This window comes from Aplysia californica, unplaced genomic scaffold, assembly GCF_000002075.1.
Source record: "Aplysia californica isolate F4 #8 unplaced genomic scaffold, AplCal3.0 scaffold00184, whole genome shotgun sequence".
In the NCBI taxonomy this organism is placed as follows: Eukaryota; Metazoa; Mollusca; class Gastropoda; order Aplysiida; family Aplysiidae; genus Aplysia; species Aplysia californica.
In genome coordinates, this window is record NW_004797454.1 from 666,137 (window position 1) to 688,765 (window position 22,629).

General features: G+C 40.9%; 1 protein-coding gene across 1 annotated transcript in view; it reads left to right on the forward strand.

Annotated features, from left to right (window-relative positions):
* LOC101854327 (sushi, von Willebrand factor type A, EGF and pentraxin domain-containing protein 1) overlaps positions 1-22,629 on the forward strand; it is a gene marked incomplete in the record, with an annotated part of 70,621 nt that overhangs the window by 9,075 nt on the left and 38,917 nt on the right. The window contains 13 exon segments of the mRNA XM_013082608.2: positions 384-773; positions 4,892-5,111; positions 7,069-7,324; positions 8,393-8,572; positions 9,838-9,999; positions 10,567-10,746; positions 11,567-11,746; positions 12,352-12,549; positions 14,642-14,890; positions 15,368-15,607; positions 16,414-16,608; positions 16,999-17,123; positions 21,885-21,957. Coding sequence (XP_012938062.1) covers positions 499-773; positions 4,892-5,111; positions 7,069-7,324; positions 8,393-8,572; positions 9,838-9,999; positions 10,567-10,746; positions 11,567-11,746; positions 12,352-12,549; positions 14,642-14,890; positions 15,368-15,607; positions 16,414-16,608; positions 16,999-17,123; positions 21,885-21,957 — 2,533 coding nt within the window.

Consider the following 22,629-nt stretch of genomic DNA (forward strand, 5'->3'; position numbering starts at 1 on the left):
AAAGACCACAACAAAAACAAGTCTTTAAATGTTATTAAATCATGCAATTTCCAAACTAATATTATGTATGTAGTATACCGTCAAGATTTACGACACTTACAATACAAATAAGTCATATAAGTACCGAAAATTAGAGGTGTTGCTAGATAGTAACATACAAAGAAAAAAAAAGGAGGACGATAGATGTTTGATAGGAAAGAATTAGCTAACCACACGAAGCATTCGCCAACTACCCACAGTTCACAAACACACTTTACTTGAGTTTTCTCGAACAGTGTAAATATAAGTGGCATTTTTCTTGCCTTTTTTTCTCTAATCACTGGCTTCACATTATGATACTGAAGTACACTTGATTGTTCAAACATTGTGATTTAATACAACAGGCAATTCCTAAAAGCGTAAATTATGGTATTGATGTGACCGTGCTAAGGACCCATGGACTTATCATCTTGCGGGTATTGGAGTTAATTTAGACACATTCCAGACCCAACAGAAATCATGGGATCCTTACCTGTGCTAACTTTGACCGTGATCGGTTGCCTTCTTGTGCAATCGAGTGAGGCAAGGACGCTGTTCAGGAGACCTTCGTCTTACAACACTTTCATGAGGAGTTTGACCTTAAACTTCGAGAAGGCTAAGGTGGAGACTTTGGGAGCTATTTTCAAACGACACGTTCAGCACCTGCGGAACACTCCGAATCGGCAGGTAGAGCTTGTGTTCCTTATCGACAGTTCGGGGACAGTGGGCGAGTACTACTTCTACGAGGAAGTCAGGTAAGATTGAAACCCTTTGATGTTAGGTGTCCCTTCAAATCCTTTCCCTGCTCTCTAGTAAGTAAGTTAGTGAGTGAGTGAGTGAGTGAGTGAATGAGTGAGTGAGTGAGTGAGTGAGTGAGTGAGTGAGTGAGTGAGTGAGTGAGTGAGGGAGTGAGTGTAAATGAATACTATAAGGCTATTTGATTAAGATGCGGGGCCTCTGAATATAATGTATGTCTCCGATAAGACTAAATGTACTGGGCTGAGAACCTTGAAAACTCAAGAAAACGACCAGATTTCAAGAACGTCAAGTCTTGGTATTCGAACCAGGGCCATCCACTACATAGTCCAGCATGATACCAATTGGGTTAATGGCACGCCCCCTTTTCTCTCAGAGAATTAGCCTATCAGTAGGTTTTTTGGTTTTCATGTGTCGCAAGCGGCTCCGAAAGCACAAGAAGTAGCTGTCCAATCTTGGTGGGCGTGGCCAATACTCCCACGTCCCTCGCCGGACTCTTTGGGCTTCTCTCAAGGTCACTCTTCACCCGCCAGATTATTGTTATTGTTTTCCCCTTGATTAAAAAAAAACATTTTAAAATTCCAGAATAGTATCCGATGAAAAAGAACCTCCAGGTTAACAACAGTGTGATTGTTAATTAGTCTCTTGGAGTGATTGCACTCTGAACACATGTTGACATTTAATTTATGTGATCTCTTTTTAGCCATACCCCCCCCCCCTTTTTTTCCAACCCTTTCAAGGAATATACCCTTTTTTCCGTTTTTGTTTTTAATAGCGCCCTGCAAATCTTGTGAATAACGGGTCTTTGAAGCAGAAAAAGAAGCTCAAATAACGGGGCTTCCCTCTCTCTTACGTACATCTATTATTACTGTGTCCTCAATGATACTTTTTTATAAACTTCTACAAAAGTAGTCAATAAATTGATAGGGTGGTGAAATGACCAAATAAATGAAGGGCCGGTAATAAGTAATCGCACCCACCCAAATGTCCCTCCTTTCAAGTGGCAATACTGTTTCCTGTACGAGCAATGCGTGGGAAATCGCTTTGTTTCGGGTTTAGACAGTTTCTCCGTGACATGAGAGTTCAGAGTAAACTTTTTCATTTAATTTTCTCCAAGTATTGCAAGATGCTGTTGAGTTCAGCATTAACCCCTTCACTCCCAGGCCCATGACTTGAGGAACATCAGGGGGAATTTGTGGACAATTTAATATTGGAGAAATAGCAAGAATAATAATTGAACATTAAACTATTTCTATGAGGAAGAGGTTAGTTACCTAATTAAATGCTATCCTTAAAACTGGGACTGCGGATTGTTTCTTTCTTTTTTTTTGGGGGGGGGTGGAGGGGAGGGTGGGAGCTACAGAGATAAAAGGTTCGATGAGGATGAGCATGATGGAATGAATTAAAATAGAAGAAGGTACGTATTCATTTATCCTTAACATGAACAGGCAATGATACTCATTTTTATAGAACTGCTAGGATAGGGAAGCAGGGGAAGTTAGATGGAGAAAGATCCAAAGATCGACCTCACCATATATCGAAATGTCAAATTAACCAGTGAAAGAGACCATGCTCCCCGCACCCTCACGTGTTTCTGTTGCTCTCTCTGTCTTTCTCCCTCTCTCTCTCTCTCTCTCTCTCTCTCTCTCTCTCTCTCTCTCTCTCTCTCTCTCTCTCTCTCTCTCTCTCTCTCTCACTCTCTCTCTCTCTCTCTCTCTCTCTCGCTGTCTCTCGCTCTCTCACTCTCGCTCCCGAAAAAACCTATTTAATACATGCAATTATAGATCTAGTCTCGGGCTAAGCAAAACTTAAAACCGTAACCCCCTTGTTCCTTGTAGTAAATACGGTACAATGTTTTGACTTCGTGTTGTGACAAAATATACATTTTTCACACTTCATTTTTATACTTCCAGCCTATTCTTCGAGGTATTCCACAACCCATGCACACATCAAAATAATAACAATAGTCTTAATAATAATATTATATGTAATACTAGTTATAATAATAACGATAATAATAATAATTATAATGATAGTCATCACAATGATGATAAAAATAAAAATTATACTACTACTACTACTACTACTACTACTACTACTACTACTACTACTACTACTACTTCTACTACTACTACTACTGCTGCTGCTGCTGCTGCTGCTGCTGCTGCTGCTGCTGCTGCTGCTGCTGCTGCTGCTGCTGCTGCTGCTGCTGCTGCTGCTACGTTATTATCAATAATAATATTAAAAGAAAAAGAAAAGTAAAGTTGTTCCCGCATCCGATCAGGACATTGGTGATTGCCTTGTTAGTGAGACAACTTCCTGGGCCTTCGGCATATTGTGGTAGGGTGGCCAGTTCCTTTCCACACCGCCTTTAGTTCCCCAACTCGAAGTCAGGTACCCATAACTGCTGGCTGGGCAGGAGGGGCCGAAAAAAATCCGTGTCCGAACTGAGGCTCAAACCCAGACTTTCCACTTTGGAGACGAGCGTACTAACCGCTCTGCCACCCCACCCTAATATTAAAATAATAATAATAAAATGTTATTATTATTATTAATAATAATAATAATAATAATAATAATAATAATAATAATAATAATATGATGATGATGATGATGATGATGATGATAATAATAATAATAAAAATGATAATAATAATAATAATAATATTAATAATAATAACAATAATAATAATAATAATAATAATAATAATAATAATAATAACTACATACAATACAGAAAGAAATACAACGCGCCCGGGATTATAACAAGAAGCATCTTGCACAACGATAGCGTAAAGAGAGGTAGAATGAAGTTTTCTTAAAATGTGAAATGTCTTCTTGTGTATACATGTATCTTGTCTGTCTCAATTTGTTCTTTGTGCTCACTTTTGTTGATCATTTCATCCATCCATGCATCCATCTAGCCAAAGAAACAATCAGCAAATCAACCCATCAATCAATTTGTATTTAGGCAACACTTTTACGTTTGCTGTAATGCATCACACACGAAAATACTAACAAAGAGACAGACACACTTATATCTTATGTACCGACCTCAGTGGTGTAGTGGTTCGGTCCTTCACCGTCGCAAACAGAAGGCCTAGGTTTCCCGTGAGGGGAGAATGATTATCAAGTATCTCGGTCTTTCTGCTAGATGTAATTTTGCTTTCAGCCCGGGTTGGCTATGACAGGAAAGGTGGAAGCCCGCCCCCTTAATGACCTAAATTGTGTCGATAGGGGCTTTTGTCCGTGACATGAGAGTTCAGGGTAAACATTTTCATTTCTCCAGTATTGCAAGATTCTGTTGAGTTCCGCATTAACCCCTTCACTCCCAGGCCCATGACTTGAGCAACGTCAGGCGGAATTTGTGGACAATTTAATGTTGGCGAATAAGCAAGAATAATTATTGAACGTTAGGGGCGTAAATCTATATAAAAACAAAACAAAACAAAACTTGAATAATAACATGCATTTATATTACGTGTTTTATTCAAACAACAACGCTGAACACGCCTGTCATGAGTCAAAACCAGTCTGCTTTGCTGCACAAATACGCAATCCACGTCTTTGGTACACTGAAATAGACAGCGAAAGATCTTGTCAGTATGTTAGTGTTTTAGCGCCTATGAATGGCTGCTAGCACTGTATGTTTCCCAGGAAGTTGAGGTTGTTTCAGAATGCTCTCAGGTCTGCTGGGGTAATAGTATAGATTGTGAAGCGAATAGAGCTTGCTGTTGAGCGGGGATTTGCGCTATACAAATGCTATCTATTATTATTAAAGAAAACTGTAACGGTCATAATTTATAATCGAGTCACATCATAAGCCGACACTTAAATAGTATGTTTGTGGCTCCATAGAATTTAAGCTATAAAAGAGAGGGAGAACGCAGAAAAATACACAACAACCCCTTTCCTCTCAAAACAAACAAACAAACAAATAAAGAAAACCAAAAACAAGAACAAATATATTATTAGAGAGGGTTCCAGCTTCTACACGGAGCGCCCTCCCTCGCTCAACCATGGTCCCCGGTCCCAATTAAACTTAACCTTCGTCTTTTTCTTTAAATCATATAGCACACTATTTATTAAGTTGCACTTATTTATCTCACTGTTTCAGATTTGTTCGCAACCTGCTCGCTGATTTTACGGTCGACGTGAACACAACTAGGGTGTCTGTGATCACGTTCTCGTCTCCACACAAGATTTTCCGCCATATTGACTACCTGTCTCGTCCAGATTCGGAGAATCACAAGTGTCGTCTGCTCAACGAAGACATCACGGAAGTGGATTACACCCCCGGTGGGACCAACACTCTCGGAGCTCTTCTAGAGGCGGAGGTATGAATACTACAATGAAATCTCACTTTGATTTAACGAGGACAAATCGTATTACCTGAAGAGGTTTTTTTAGAAAACAAAATTAATTAGATTAGAAAGTATGATTTCTTCTTCTTCTTCTTCTATCCCGTGGTTGGGGCAACCGTTGGGGCACCACTGCATTGGAAAATCAGCTCTCGCCATCTATTTTTGTCCTCTGCTCTCCTCAGATTGTCACCCATCGTCTTTCCTGTCCACTCTGTAATGTTGTCCTCCCATCTCCTTCTCTGCCTTCCTCTCTTTCTCTTTCCTTGTATGGTTCCTTGCAGGATTGTTTTGGCAAGTCCTGTGGATCTTGTGACATGCCCATATCATTTTAGTTTTCGTCTCTTCACTGTAGTCAGTAGATCTTCATATTGCGTTGATGATTCTCTTTCGTACTTCAGCATTTGAAACGTGGTCTTTGTACGAGATGTCAAGGAGTCGGCGGTAACATCTCATCTCTGTGGTCTGAATCCTTTTCTCTAATTCTGCTGCTAGTGTCCATGATTTACTTTTGTTTGAAAAATTTATTTCATTTTTCAGTACTTATTTCAGCTAAAAGGCGAGTAATTAGACATGAACAAAAACAGTTTTAGTTTTAAGTTTTAGTAGAGTTTTTACGGCGCTTGCGTAAGGTTATATGAGCGCTAAGGGGTGGAAGTCAACAGAGAAGTCCAAACAGGGAATGAGGCTTACTCTACTCACCTTTCTAGCTTCAACAGCACAAAGTCTGCTTCGACTATTAAGGCACCCCTGAAATAGCGGGTCACAAGAGAGTTACAAACATGCAAAAGAAGTAGAGGAAAAATGACTGTAGTAAGGATTAGGAAAGAAAAAGCAGCAGTTCCCATATGCAGCTCAGTCACAGTTATGAGCATGGCATTGATGAATCAGCCCATGTACAATTCTACGGAGCATAAGACCATGCTAATGTCTCCCCTTTGGGAATGGCCTAACGACACTTTAGTCAGTAGCCCCCAGCCACCGAAAACTATAAAGTCGAGGAATGAGTTCTTGAATTGCATGTTTCGTTTTGTGATTATTTTTAGGAATATGTGTTACAGCCATTTTAACACAAGAAACACGTATTGAGGCATATTACTGGTAGGCAGGACATTCTCCCATATATATGTGTTCAGAATGTTAAAACAAGGCAAAAACTTGGTCATCTTTGTACGAATTTTAACAAAACTTGTACTAAGCAAAATTCAGCCAAGGAAACCCCAAATTTGTTAATATATACATTTAAAACAACGATTTGAGAAATGTCAAGTTTAGAAAATTAGAACCCAAATTGAGAAAAATACAAAGCTTTACAACTGCTTGAAATTCAACCTAAAAGTGTATTTGTGCATTAAAGAACGAATTTATTTGAAACTCACATTGACAAACAAACCTAGGAAAAGCGGTGGCTATTTTGATTACATTATGCCTCAGACAATGGTCGCTTCTCTCCAGACGAACTCAAATACGACGCTGGAAATTTGAAATAATCCTTGGTTGATTCTTTGGACCTCCTCTTCAACCCTGAGTTTTACCTGTTAGATTGTTTGTGGATTGTTAATGTAGATTTTGTCTTTGATTTAAAAAAAAAAAGCCCAGAGAAAAGCATTGCGCTTTAAAATGGATACTCTTTTTTGTAATGATGCGCAAATACACATTATGATTGATTTTTTAAAATACAGTTATTAAGTTTTGTGTTTTACTAAGTTTCTGTTGAAATATTAAAAACTTGATATTTTTCGAACAAACTGGTTGATTTTCTTCCTACTGACAAATTTGGGTTGTCAAAGTATTATTGAAAATTGGTGCAGAGATGACGAGGTTGTTGACCTCTACATGCGCCCCCCCCCCTTGTTTAGAATTATTCACCTTGTCGTTCAAATTATGTTGCTCAGATCCGTTTCAGTATCACGATTTACTTTACGACCAACAGAAAGTGCTGAGATCTGCCCGCAAGAATGCCGCAAAAGCGATATTTCTGATGACCGATGGCTACTCCAATGGCGGAGACCCTCGACCAGTGGCGCACAAACTCAAGAGACAAGGCGTGAAGATCTTCACTTTTGGGATACGCGATGGCTTTGTATGGGAGCTGCAGGACATGGCCTCTGAACCAAAGAACGAAACATGTTACATCCTTGACAGTTTCGAAGAATTCGAAGCACTGGCTAAAAAGGCCTTGCACGCTGGTAATTCTACCCCCCCCCCCTCTCCCTTTTCCTGGTATTATAAACACTAGTTCGATGGTTTGATATGTAAGAAAAAAATATTCACAATTATAAATAGTTTGATATGTAAGAAAAAATAAGGTATCTGAATGGTTGTAATTTATTATACAAGTTTCAATCCCCGATGTACTCAATTTAGATTCATTTAACAGGACTGCTTCAATCAGAGTCACCGTATAAGAAAGAGATCCATTTCTCACACAAAGATACGAAAACGTATAATATGTTAAACGAATTGTGTCAATATGAATGGCCCTTATGTATTTCGAATTTACAGACCTCTGTGTTTGCGACAGTGTGAATATCTCTCTCTTGCCGAATGCGATTTATTCTTCCCGTAGTTGCCGGGCTGACATATTATAGGAGTAACGAAAGGGGGGGGGGGGGGGGGGGTGTTAGGTGGAGAAAGAGGGGGAGAGGGAGAGACAGACAGACAGACAGAGAAAATGGGCTAGCATGTGTGTTTGAGTGTGTGTTTGTCAGTCTGTGTGTGTTTTCTGTGTGTGTTAGTCTGTGTGTGTGAGTCTCTCTCTCTGAGTGTGTGAGTGTGTGTGTGTGTGTGTGTGTGTGTGTGTGTGTGTGTGTGTGTGTGTGTGTGTGTGTGTGAGAGAGAGAGAGAGAGAGAGAGCCCGAGAGCAAAAGAGAGTGAGAGAGAGAGAGAGAGAGAGAGAGAGAGAGAGAGAGAGAGAGAGAGAGAGAGAGAGAGAGAGAGAGAGAGAGAGAGAGAGAGAGAGAGAGATATAGATAGATAGATACACAGAGGAGAGAGAGAGAGAGAGAGAGAGAGAGAGAGAGAGAGAGAGAGAGAGAGAGAGAGGACAGTCATAGTTCTAAGAGACAGACAGAAAAAAAAACTAGAACTGATTTTGGACAATTTAGTTTTGTATGCCCCACAAACCCAACACAGGAAGGATTTGCTGAAAACTGTAGTTCGCTTTATAAGTGGATCCGCTATTTGATGCCATGCTTTTGAAACTGGCTTCAACTCGTCAAGAAGGAATTTGTTTATGAATTACTCTTTTTTTCCAGATTTGCAGAGCGGGTCGTACATCAAACAGCCTGCCTCCAAGTGCAGTCGTCTTTGCTCGAAAGGAGGGCCGTGTTGCCACCAGAACGCCTCTTGTTCCTGTGGGACATACACGGGGAAATACGAGTGTCTGTGTATGCCTGGATACTACGGCACTGGACGAGGCGTCAGTGGCTGTAAACGTGAGCAACTGTCGCTTTGACAAGTCTTTTACAAGTTTAGTCCTTTGTTCCATCTATCATCACATAGTATAGGGAGGGGTGTTAAAACTTAAAACCATGCCATGCCACGCGATGCGGTGCCTTGCGTACCGTACCGTACCGTGCAGTACCGTACCACCTCTACAAATTCCCCTTTCCCTATCAGCGATAGTGAGAGACAGAAAACAGAAGTCACACAACATGCGCCATGCGTAAGAGTAAAAACAATAAACTGATAGTCAGGAGCCATCGATGTCATCCATGTAGAGTTACCTAGAGTCAACCACCGAATGTTTCGAGGACCTGGTATTATTAACTACAGAATATAGCGCACTTTTAACACGATTTTGTGTCATATTACGCTGGTTACAGAAGAAGCTTTATATTGTTTTCTAATGACGTGCAGTAGACAAACATGGTAAGCATGAGAAGGCTTCCTTGTGAAAGTTGACTTTCTGTTGTTTCGCTAGTTTTAGCTTTTGTTGGTCTGAGGTGTAAGATTATTCATGTACGTGTGGTGCTGTGCTTTAGCAATTTGGGTCATAACAACCCACCGCTCGCGGTAAACACACGCACACGCACACACACACACACACACACACACACACACACACACACACATACACACACAAACACACACAATCACTCTCTCTCTCACACATATTATATAATTTTATATACATATATATATATATATATATATATATATATATATATATATATATATATATATATATATATATATATATATATATATAGAGAGAGAGAGAGAGAGAGAGAGAGAGAAAGAGATAGATAGATAGATAGATAGATAAATAGATAGATAGATAGATAGATAGATAGATAGATAGATAGATAGATAGATAGATAGATAGATAGATAGATAGATAGATAGATAGATAGGTAAATATACATGACACTTCCCAAAAACCACCTCGTTGTTTCTTGCTTTTTTCCTGTGCCAACTATTGTAAGGCAGCTGTTTACGAACTTGATCAATCAACGGAAGTTCATCCTTTGAATCACAGGGCACCATTTTTTGTCTTATGGGGAATCTATTTCCCCCAGGAATGCGTTTCCACCTCGGAAATGACTTACACTTTAAAGAGCAGCGTGACAGTAATCTAAACAAGTGCACATACAATGAGAGATAATTCACTATCCTTGATTTCCCCCCTCCTCTTCTTCTCCTCTCTCCTCTTCCTCCCCTCCCGTTCCTCCGAACATGTGTTTCCTCCGTTCCTCAGCATGTCCGTCTGGCACCTACAAGAACTTCTCTGGCCAAGGAGATCTGCACGTATGTCAGCCATGCCCCTATGAGCACCAGAGCACAACACCTGGTGCTGTATCTCCCAATGAGTGCAGCTGCAAGCGAGGGTACCGGACTTTTGGTTCAGATGAGTGCACAGGTAAAAAAACTTTATCAGTAATACGAAATTTTATTTTTAAAAAAATGAGGCTCATTTCATTAAAATGGTAGACTAGAGTTGATATAGATATTCCTAGTGCATTTCAGCGATGGCAGCAGTCTATCTAGTGATAAACAGACTGAAAAGTTGTCGTATTGAAGGAAACTCATTGCCGAAACGTCAAAAGTAAATTTATCGTTTTAATTTAGGAATTTACTCAATCTTCTTTTGTAATGTACTAAGTTAATAAAGCCTTTTGTAGCTTCAATGATTTAAACAGTTTACAGTGCCATTCTACTTCATATACTTAATATAGACAACTAGTTTACTAGTTTGTAGTGTACCGTAACTGTACTTTAAGAGAGACATTTCCTGTTTTTCCCATTTAGGAAACTTTACATCTATTGCCATTCTTAGTCATTTTAACGTGAAACACAAGTTGCTAGCTTTTTAAGTTTTCACCTTATCGTTTTGATGAAAGTACTAATGTGATGGAATTCCGTCTTCGAAACAAAACAGATAAAATATTATGCGAAGTATAAAACAGAATCCATGATCTGTCCTCAGTGTTCCGGTGTCCGGAGCTGTCGCCTCCCAAACATGGTTACTTTGTCAACAACAAGTGCAACAACGTCTTCAATGCTGCCTGTGGATTGCGTTGTCAGCACGGCTATGAGCTCCGGGGGAGCAGTGTTCGAATCTGTCAGGACGACGGCTCCTGGTCTGGACAGGATGCTGAGTGTATCAGTGAGTAGTTGAGAAACCAAGTTCCAGAATCAAAATGTATTGAGGACTTATTGAGGTGTTAAAATTTTCTTAATGATGATGTTTTATTCTCCCACATTGACAGAATTTAGACAATTTAGGCGGAAGCTTCGACCCTGCCTGTCAGGGGTCCACCCCGGAATTATTGATATACGTTACAAGGGTGTATTCAAAACAAAATGAGACTGCAGAAAATACGTTCACTGTTTATTGCTTAGCACAATCTTGTCTGCTCTACATATTATGATAACGTGGCCAAGGATGTACTTTCCAGCTTAACAAACTTTTTTGCATCTTTTTGACCAAAACTTTTTCGAGGAGCCGATTACATTTTTTGTTGAACTACCAGAAAAAAGTGCTTTGTTGGGAATACGTTATGAAGTAGTTAAGCTGTATTTCTACAGGCATACTGTACGTGTTTAATTAAAATCCGTATGGATTTGTTTATTTAGTAGCTGTTTTCAAGTTACTTACGGACATACCTCGTATTCAGAAAATTTACTAGTCGAATCTAGTTAACATTATTATATAGCAATATTGTTAACTCCCTCCTCCAACAATCCAAGAGAAATAAATAAGAAAGAATCTATCGAGACAGACTAAAACAGAAAACAACATGAAACGCACACCCCTGTTCCCCTAACAACAACAAAGCGAACCGACAACAAACATAGATCTACAGATAATCCATCCCATCCATCATCCCCCGGCATAGAGTTAAGAAAAAAAAATTAAGCCAAAAATATGTTTTTATTTTTGTTTATTTACCAATGCGTGCACCCCTTTCTCCTTGACATCGCAGTGAAAACCTGCCCGTCCCTGCCCCCTCCCAAGAGCGGCCACATGGTGTGCTCCACGGACGACTTCTCCTACTCCACCGTGTGTCGCTTCACCTGCAATGCCGGGTACCAGCTGTTGGGCTCTCGGAAGCGGACGTGTCTGGCCATCGCCTACTGGACCGGCATCGCCACCAGGTGTCGCGGTGAGTACTGAGTGTGCATTGACCGTTGTTACACTGGTGTACGAAGAATTTACATCGGCTGACGGGGGAAGGTGGTGGTAGGCGATTTTGTTTGTTTGTTTGTTTTTTTTTTTTCGGGCTTTTAAAACCGATTATTTATCACTAATTCAGGAGCACTGAATTACCAAAAAATACTCATTTTTGATCTTTAGACCTCGTTAAAAAGAGAATGAATTAGCTCGAGGACGATTTTCCTTATTATATTTATTTAGTAAAAAATAGACAAACTTCACTTGGGATATTAGTTGTATGATGCAGTTGTATGAAAGTGGCATCACTTTCTAAGTCACAATCAGAGAGAGAGAGAGAGAGAGAGAGAGAGAGAGAGAGAGAGAGAGAGAGAGAGCGAGCGCGAGCAAATGAGCAGAAAGAAAAAGGTAAACCTTGATTGAATTAAAACGTTAACGTTCGTTTACTTTTTAAAAGATACAATGAAAAACAGAAATCAACTGGTTGGTAGATTGAATTATTAATTAAATTCCAAGTTGATCGATTGACAAGTAGATCTATATTTTTTTCAGCTATTGATTGAATGATTTATTGACTGACCTTCTACCATTTCCCAGAAATTACGTGCCCTCCACTGGTTCAGATCAAAGACGGAACCATCGCACCGTCCTCGTGCACGGCCCGTGAGGTCGTGTTTGGAAGCACGTGCTCCATTTCATGCTCATCAGGCTACTCTCTGAGAGGGCCCCACACCAAACAGTGCACACCTGACGGCACCTGGATGGCTGTGGAGGACGGGGTGAACAAGTGCGTTGGTGAGTTCGTTTACAAGAGAAAAGCTTAACCCTCTAATAACTAAACTTCCTTGCAGTGTTAAAGTAATGAAGCAATTTGATTTAGTGAGTTCGTTTACAAGAGAAAAGCTTAACACTCTAGAATCTGAACTTGATTGCAGTGTTAAAGTAATGAGGCATTTTGATTTGACACATCGAAGTAACTATAGCAAATGGGTAGACTTCGCTCTTATTTTTAGAAAGACACTATTTTCATCTTAATTATATATTGGGTTCTTGTCAGTTGTAGTCGGTTACGGTGCCACTTTCCGCCAAATCTTTTGCTGGATATTTGTTTTGGCACAAAGTGAATTATATGTTGTTCAATTCTCTTAACCCTATCCGTACACTCTGGGGTAGTTTTGTACTCCCGGGGTTGTATTCTTCACATTTTAGTTTAGAATACTTCTAGTACGAAGATCTCTTTGTTGTTGTTGTTGTTGTTGTTGTTGTTGTTGTTGTTGTTGTTGTTGTTGTTGTTGTTATCGATCCAGCAACAGCTGGGCTCTCGCCCTTCTGTCCAATGCCATGTAGTGATAAATGCAGGTCTGCTGCAGTTGCTGTAATGTTCCATAGAGTGTGTTGTCAATGTTAGGTCTCGGAGGGAGAAGGGTAGCTCTGATGCCATTTAGGGCTGTACAGTGGAACAGATGATGATCCACAGTCTCATATGCATAGTCACACAAGGGACACATTGGGGGAAGTTCCGGGTTTAAGATCTCTTTGAAACTTTCAGTATTTCTCAAAAACCTATTTTGTCAGACTGTTATGCAAAGCGTACAGATCGGATTAACGAGTCAATTTCCTCTTAAGGAAAGTGGCGGCACAGAGTTCCCCACGTCGTATGGATACGATAGTAAATCACGATGTACGGATAGGGTTAATGGACACGTGTTGTTTTGAAATTGTACTGATTCAACACCCCTTTCAATGAAGTAAATTTTTATGAAAAACGGAACCTCCGAATTAAGCGTTCGTTTCCAATAGGACCGAGCCAAATGGGTGAAGAGCCGAAACACTCCCCTTAGCAATACAAGTAGTTCAGAATTTCCCATTGGCGACTCGAACCACAGCCATTTTGCTCCGTAGAGAAGCATGATACCAACTGGGCTAACGGCGCGCCCAATACATGTATGTTGTTGCAGTGTCATCACAGATAAAACCAAACCAGCGTCAGTGGTGGAGCGGATTGGCGCTTCGCTGTCGCACGCAGGTGACCTAAGTTCGAATCCAGAGTGCGGAAAATTTTTATCGAGTACATGTATCTCCTTTGTGCCGCCGTCAGTTTTGATTATGCCGCCTAGGTAGGTAACAAGGAAGACACCATGAACACACTCGGCAAGGCAAGATCTGTACACAGAAGCATGATCAACATCTGGAAGTCGGGACAGTTCAGCATACAAACCAAGTTAAAGCTGTATAACAGCTCTGTACTATCCATTCTCCTATATGGAGCTGATGCTGGAGGATGACTGATCATGACCGTGCCATGCTATCTTCCGTTCATACAACTAGCTTACGCCAAATCCTCCAAATCTTCTGGAACGACAAGATTTCCAACGCAGATCTGTTACGAAAATGTAGCAAGAGGACATGACCACCAAAATAAAAAGGAGAAGATGGAGATGGATTGCACATGTTCTGAGAAGAGAACCAGACTCTATTGTGAAGACACTGGACATCCGAAGGACGTCGCAAAAGGGCCAGACCCAAAGTGACCTGGAGACGCACAGTAGAGTCTCAAATGAAGTCCTGGAATCATTCGTGGGGAACGCTGACCAAGATGGCCCAACACGGACAGAGCTGGAGATCCTTTGTTGCTGCCCTAAACGCCAGATGGCGTAATGGGTAGTAAGTAAGTACATGTATCTCGTTTTTTTTTCCTGCTGGGCTATAGATCTACCTCTATCAGCCCGGGTTGGTCCTGACAGGCAGGGTCGGAAGCTGGTTTCCTAAATTATCAAAATTGTGTCGATGGGAGCGGAAAACACTGGTATTATTTTTTTAAAGATAAAAACTAAGAAAAACGTCTCTCAAAGTCCCGTGATTGTCAATGTTGTTCTGCTGGTTACAGACGACACACCGCCTGTTCTTCATTGCCCGGAATCCATGGAAGTCATTGCTGACCACGAGAAAGAAACCACCGAGGTCGCCTGGACGGCGCCTGTGCCTGTGGACAACTCTGGCTTCCGGCCCGTCTTGACGTCTGAACCAGCCGTGACCCCGGGGTCAAGGTTTCCCATAGGGACCACGTACATCACGTACAAGGCTGAAGACCTGAGCGAGAATGTGGCTGAATGTCAGTTTTACATCCGGGTTGTAGGTGAGTGGCTTTTGATTTCTACTGGTTTATGAATCCTTGATTTCTACTTGTTTCTGAATCCTTAAGTTCTACTGGTTCTTTTAATCTTTGATTTGTACTCGTTCCTGAATCCTTGATTTCTACAAGTTTTTTAATCAGTTCAGCATGTTCTTATATGACAAGTCCAAGTTAGCTTAGGTTTGAGGTAGGATTACGCTTAAGTCTAGCGGTAGAGAGCATAGAGGTTTATGTAGTACTATATAGGGGAAGGGCTTGGAGAAAGGCGCTGTTTAGCATCTCTCTGAAGTGCTACCATAATATGTTTTAACCAAGAACAGCAACCAGTTATTAAAGATATTGCAAGTGGGATCCAAGACCAATTATCAGGAAACAATTTCAGTAGGCCGCAAGCTCTGTGAATTTTGGGATACTAGATGCCTCCAAGACATGTGGTTCACGATAATACGACATTTTATGAACATGACCTTCTTTCCCCAGACAAAACACCCCCAAGAGTGGACACATGTGTGTCCCCACCTTCAATCGTTTCTGAGGTAGAGGCTGTAGAAGTGAACCTGGACCCCCCCGAGTTTTCAGACAACTCGGGCAAGCCTGTTGAAATCGCCTCTTCTCATAGAAATGGGGAACTCTTTTCGATGGGAACCACAAAAGTCACCTACAAGGCCTTTGACGGGGCTAACAACAACAGCACATGTGTAATTGACGTCACAATTATACGTGAGTATCTGAGCATTTTACGAACATCAGTTTCGGAAATAATTCATTCTGTTCTTGGTTCTCGGTATTACCCCCTCCCCCCCCCCAAAAAAAAAAAAAAAAAAAAAAAAATCAGATGGTTTATAGAACTCAAGATTTTGAGTAAATAATAAACATCCTCTGTACCCCTTTGGAGAAGGTGAATGCATTTTATTTTATTGGCCATCTCATTGGAACATAATATACCTTAGTATGGCGTACTGTGTCTGCCCCCCCTCCCCCAATCAATCTCCTATCTTTATAGAATATTGATAATCAATCCAGTATGCTGACTACCTGCATCTGCGTAGCATCTCAAACGTATCAATCATACATTTCCTTATACTTAGTTTCATATTGTGGGCTGAGTTTACGAGCATCGGTTGTTTTTCTTGTAACACCCCTAAGAACAAAGAGACAGAACACCGACTGAGTAATGATCCCTTGCCTTTCCAAGCAGCAAATTGTATATTAAGAGACTTGTCTGAAGCCACACGAGGATAGAAAGCCACCCGAAGCACCTAACCAACCAATTGGGGGTTTATACCGGGTCCATTCCCACCCTAGCTCAGCAAGATACCAACTGACTTATCAGCGAATCCATCTTCATGTATTATTCTCCTATCATGTAATGAGTGTGCCGATGTAAATCAAGCGTACATTATGTATACATTTTTGTATTTGTCATCTTCAGTCATAATATTATCTTCCTACGATGATCAGTAAAATATGGTGTTTTCTTTTAATGTTTTGGTCTTTCGCTATACACATGCACAATTTACTTTCAGCTCACCTGTGCATGACTCCCGAACATCCCATCAATGGCAATGTTTCGTGTGAGGAGGGACCGAAAGGTGTTACCTGCAGAATTTCCTGTCGTAAAGGTTACGCCTTTGCCATACCACCAGCAGATGAATATTTCTGCTCCTACGAAGACGGATCCTGGCTTCCTCAGGAGCACTTTCCGTTCCCCGACTGCGCCGGTAACTATATTACAATGTGTGCTTGAATTTTACTGTTTTTGCCCAACACGGTTACGTATTCGCGAGAAAGTAGCCATAAATCAATCTTGTATCGAAGAACAACACAGCACAAGCATAATCGGCGACGATGCAGTGCCTACCTCTACGTCCAGTCGGATGCAGGGGGGAGGGGGAGGGGGAGGGGGGTGTGTGGAAAATCCTTCGTAGAAATTTCTAATGCCATAACTGTTGCCCAATGTAGACCCTTTTTTGTATTTTCCCTACCTTCTTTTCATCCATCTTCTTTTCTCCTTTCTCTTACTCGAACATTAAATTACCCGTTAGTGTTTAGGCCATCTATGAAATTATAATCAGAACAAAAGATTTTGAAGTAAACGAATGTGTCCTCAGTGATCCAAATCTCCAACGACATCCTCCAGCCAGCCAGCATCACCCTTACCGGAGATCTGTCATGTCAAGACAGGGTGCTTCTACACAGGATAGAGAGGAACCTGGAGGGTACAGTGCAAGACAAGGTTTGGACCGTACTAGGAGGAAAACAAAAGAATGAAGGGAGAGGGAAGAGAGAGAGAGAGAGAGAGAGAGAGAGAGAAAGAGAGAGGGAGAGAAAGAGAGAGGGAGAGAGGCGGCGACAGAGAGAGAGAAAGAGAGAGAGAGAGAAAGAGAGAGGGAGAGAGAGATGGGGGGATGGAGGGAGAGACAGACAGAGAGAAACAGAGAGAGAGAGAGAGAGAGAGAGAGAGAGAGAGAGAGAGAGGGAGAGAGAGAAAGAGAGAGAGAGATCGAGCGAGCGAGCGAGCGAGCGAGAGCGAGAGTGAAAGCGAGAGAGAGAGAGAGAGAGAGAGAGAGAGAGAGAGAGAGAGAGAGAGAGAGAGAGAGAGAGAGAGAGAGAGAGAGTCAACGAAATAATAATTGGCCTTAATATCGTTTATGAGTGTGTGGTAGAACATGGTTGAAAGTTCAACCGTTTTGTTATCAATTATTATGTCTCCGTGATGCACTGTGACAAAGAGACGTAAATAAAGAAATCCCAGAGCTCCAACATGTGTAAGAAAACACGAGTGAAAGAAAAAAAGCGTCAAGGGACATAATCAGTTAAATATATTGTCGTTTCAGGTAAACGTTACATTATTGTTCTTAGAACTAAAGTGAACCATTTTGTTACTTTTTTATACAAAGCTGTATAATGTGCAACCAGAGAATTTTAGTGAATTTTGCAAAATCTTGCAAGGATTAGATTTTTAATGTCGTTCACATCATGGAATATTTCAATGTTATTAGTAATTTTATTTAACTTTTAGAAATAGTTAAATACTTTACAGCATTATATATTGAACATGGACGTAGCTCTATCGTACGTATCTCAACCACTTTCTCTTGTTAGCGGATCCTGCATCCGCTGAATGGAATCTGAAATACAGGTTATATCACTATAGCGCGGACGTCCGCGACAACGATAGACATTCTGCCGTTTGATGGAATGTCGATCAGTCGCACGAACGCGTAAAAAGGAAGTAGATAAAAGGTATTAGGATTGTACGGAGATTCCCTTTTGTTTTTGTTTTGGTAGAATAAGAGCTATTACGGCGCTCGCAACTGCATGATTTCATATGACCACAAGGGACTCAAGTTGATTGTTTTCACTATTAAAATTAAGGATTTTCAGTTTCTGATAGAAATTAATTTGGAATTTTTGCTGAAAGACAGCAGTACGAAGGAACCAGTTCTGGTGCACCTCTGGCTTTTCGGAAAGAGGCCTTATTTGAAATGTTAACGTAACTATGGTAGCAGGGGAGAGCGGGGATGCTTCTGCTACTTTTTACATTTGGCTCCACCTGTGAGGGAAACAATAACTGCAGATTCAAAACAGTAACTCAAAATTTTCTTTTAAAAATATCTTCAAGTATTGCACTTTGTTTGATCAGTTAAAGATGCGATTCAAACGCTTTAGATATGCCCCCTGCTCTGGGCTCCTGGCTCTTTTTGCTGCAGCCTTTTTACTGCTACTCCTTGACTCCTTCTTACTGCTGTCTTTCAGCCACGCCCCTGGTCTTAGGGTAGGTAAGATCTAACACCTAGCCATCTCGGATAAGGGCGAGAAAAATGTCGTTGGTCCTGTGTGCACGTTGAGAACGCAAAAAGATCCCTTGGTGCTGCAAAGTCGATAAGAGTAGACTTCGACCGACACCCGGGCAAACTTCAAAATTAATTCCTACCAAACTGAAAATATTTCATGTGTCCCGCGCTCTCATATCTTACGCAGTTGCGAGCGCCATAAAAAATGACAAAACAAAAAACAAAACTGATTCACCCGTTAAAGGTATTCGAGGATAAGCTGCACTACGATTTTTTGACCGCACTATAGAATGTGAAAAAGAGACATAAATGGGGGAAACCCCAGAGCTCCAGTAAATAAAAGAAACCCCAAGGGGCATAATCAACTAAATAATAATATATTGCCACTGCAAGAAAACCTACATTTCTTGTTCTTAGAGCTATGTGACTACTCTTTCAACGAAGCTGTAATATGAGCAAACGGAGAATTATAGTTTATTTTGCATACTCTTGCAAGGATTATATTTTTGTTATTGTTCACATCATAGAATATTTGAAAATTGTGAGTAGTTTGATTTTTATTTAGCTTTTAAAACATTTAACTGCTTAATCTATTAAAATTAAACGCTTCAGTTATGTAATCGGTGAATAAACTTTCTCTTGCTAGCGGATCTTGAATCCGCTGATTGGAAACTAATTTCATGCTATCTTGTGAATGCCGATCAGTCGCATGAATGCGTGAAGATGTGGGTTCTGGCTGAAATGGGTTCTTGGTTTGATTGAGCCTCCCTTTACCGTAGGTGCACACAAGGGGTCGCCATGTTGTTGGTTATTGAAACATTTTAAAAGCGTTGTGGTGCTTAATATGTATTATTATTGCTACGATCTTGATGATGGTTTACAATAGAAAAGGTATTTATTACGCTGATTCTTGTCTTTGTCAGACTCATGGGAAAATGGATAGACCTTATATGTGAAATTTTAGCTAAGTTATAATATTCATTTCCCTATCGGTCACAATATTATCGTAAACGGCACGTGCGTGCATGCGCGCGCGCGCGCGCGCGCGTGTGTGTGTAAAAGAGAGAGAGAGAAAGAGAGAGAGAGAGAGAGAGAGAGAGAGAGAGAGAGAGAGAGAGAGAGAGAGGGGAAACATAGACACGCGCAGGCGTGCACTCGAGTCATTATCAGAGCCCTTCAATCGTGGACACTAGTGTCATTAGTAACTGAACTGTGAAGTAGGGGAACACTCACTTTCACTCAATAAATGATAGTTTGGTGAGTTTGGACCTTTTGTGACCCATGTAGCGTACAGAACCATTGGTACGTTTTATTATTGTGGTCATTTAAAAAAAATATTTGAATGCACTGTTCGTTTTTTCTGCCAGGTGGCAAGGAGTTCAGTAGAAATTTCTCGGCGTTCAGTAATTGTAATTACAATTTGAGGCAGTGTGATGAAATCAAGCGCTAGTCAAAACAATGGGATCAAAGAAATCGGCATTTATCCGATCGTTGGGGAATTCTTTTCAAATTTTCTTTTTTAGCTCAGCAACTTTTATGTACTTTTAATAACGCATTTCTGTGTGGGTGATGTTATCGAAAATACTGATTAAAGGCACACAACCTCCCCCCCCCCTCTAAATTTCCAATTTCCAAGTACACTGAAGTTTTAGAAGTCAGCAAACTTTGGCGGCCATTTTCTCGCTAATTTTACCTCTCACACCAGGTGACCCCCAACTCCTTCAATTGCAAATATCTGGCCTTCTATTCAAGATAGCTGGATATAATTTTCGGCAAAGGCAAGACAAATGAACCAGCTCTAGGATGATATTAATAACTCTGTATGTCAAAAAATTGGCGTGCGCCTGCTTTCACCGCATTGTGACACGAAATTAAATGCTTTTGGCGGTAGACAAATTGATGGTATTTAGCCAGTATTCTTAAAGCGCATGTGTCACAAAATGATGTAACCCATACCCCGCCGGGGGCGTTGCGACTGACTGAAGTGTCTTTAGGCCATACCCAAAGGGGGACATTTCTCGTTCATGCACAGTATAATGGAAAATGGGCTGATTCTTCAATGTCACGCTCATAACTGTGCCTGATCTACAACAGGGAACTGCTGATTTTTCTTTCCTAATCCCTACTATTGTCATTTTTCCTCTTCTTATTTTGTATATTTGTCACACTCTTGTGACCCGCTATTTCCGGGGTGCCTTGATAGTCGAAGCAGACTTTGTGCTGTTGAAGATAGAGAGGTGAGCAGTGGCGGTGGGTAGTAAAGGGCTCACGGGCTTGAGCCCCTACCCCCTCCCCACCCACCACCCCCAACTCTATCCCAAAGTAAATGAAAGTTTGTCCATAATGAAATAAGCAGTTGAAACCGTTATGACTGCACGCAATGAACACAGAGTGATCAACTTGGCGCCTTGCCCGTTTATCCAATCACTGTTGTCACCGCTAACAACTATAGTAACCCCGCAGCCAATCAAATGTCTTTAGGGCTGATCAAAGATGAGCCCTTTTCCCACAGTCTGTCCTTAATGAAACTCTTCTTGTAAAAAGGTAGAAGACTGGGAAAAAATAACACTGTACTGAGGGTGAAAGTTTACGACACACTTCCCCCCACTGACACAGATACCTATACGCTCATTGGTTTTTTGCTGGGTGCGTTCAACTTTCTCGACTACACGGCCTAATCCAGCTCATAGAAGTATTATGTTTGAATTGGTGTGTGTGCATGTTTGTGTTTGTGGCGCTGGTGAGATTTAACAGTTATAAATCAGGTCGAACTACTTGTAAGGCAACTTTTTCATCACACAAAAACTAATTAGAGGAAATTTGGAGGTGAATCGGCTTCGTCCCCACCATCAACAAGAACTTAACTAAGAACAATGAGATGGAAAACAAAGGTAACTCTTCTCGTTTGAATGGTTCTCAAAATGCCGTGGCTAACCGTGACTATAGAAAAATCATCACTGTTTAATTCTTATTGCTTGTTATTTGGTGGTAAAGAACTGGAAGCAACCTAAGCCCCACCAAAATGTTGGTCCACCCACCGCCACTGGAGGTGAGCTGAGTAAGTCTGATTCCCTGTAAGGACTTCTCTGTTGAAATCCACCCCTTGGCGCTCATATGACCTCATGCAGTTGTGGGCGCCGTAAAACTTCTACTAAAACTAACTAAAGATGTAACCCATGCCTTCTGTCTTTATTTTTAAGCTGAGCAACGCGTGTGACAAAGACCTTAGCTGTTCTGTGGGCTCCATGAACTCAGTGTGTGAGAATGAAGAAGGTGAGTACGTTTTTTCAGAAGTCTGATTTCTGTAACATTCTTTTCCATTTGCCTTCTTCTTGCAATGATAAATATTTCAATAAATTTTGAAAACCATCGTCTGTGGTATGGCGGTTCTTCGCTTTACCGTCGCGTGTAGAAGACGTAGCTTCAAGTCCCGCGTAGATGGTTTTCTTTTTTAAATCGAGTATTTCTGTCTGTGATGTATCCCTCTTTGCCCGGGTTGGCCTTGAAAGACTGAGTCAAAGTAACCTGGATCCAGGATTATCTAACATGTGTCGATTAGGATGTAAAACACCAACGACTACCCTGAACAACTATATTTTGTACGTGACTTTTATAAGCAAGTGGTCTCCACCTTCATGACGCTGTATTTACTGAAAATTGCCCCTATCCAGGAGAATGAGGTGAAGTGATTAGCCCTCAACAATATTATGATACCCACAAAGTAATAACTGTCTTCAGAATCCAACCTTCTTTGCAAAATCTGATATTGATTACTTTCAAGATACTTTGTGAGTATTTGTTTATTTCGACGAGAGCATCGTCTCCCACAAGTCATTAATCAATAATAGTAACATAAAAAATGCAAGTGTGTACGAACTCGAATACTGTTTTTTCCACTTCCACCACCACACTCACACTCCATTCCCCACTCCCTACTTTCCATCA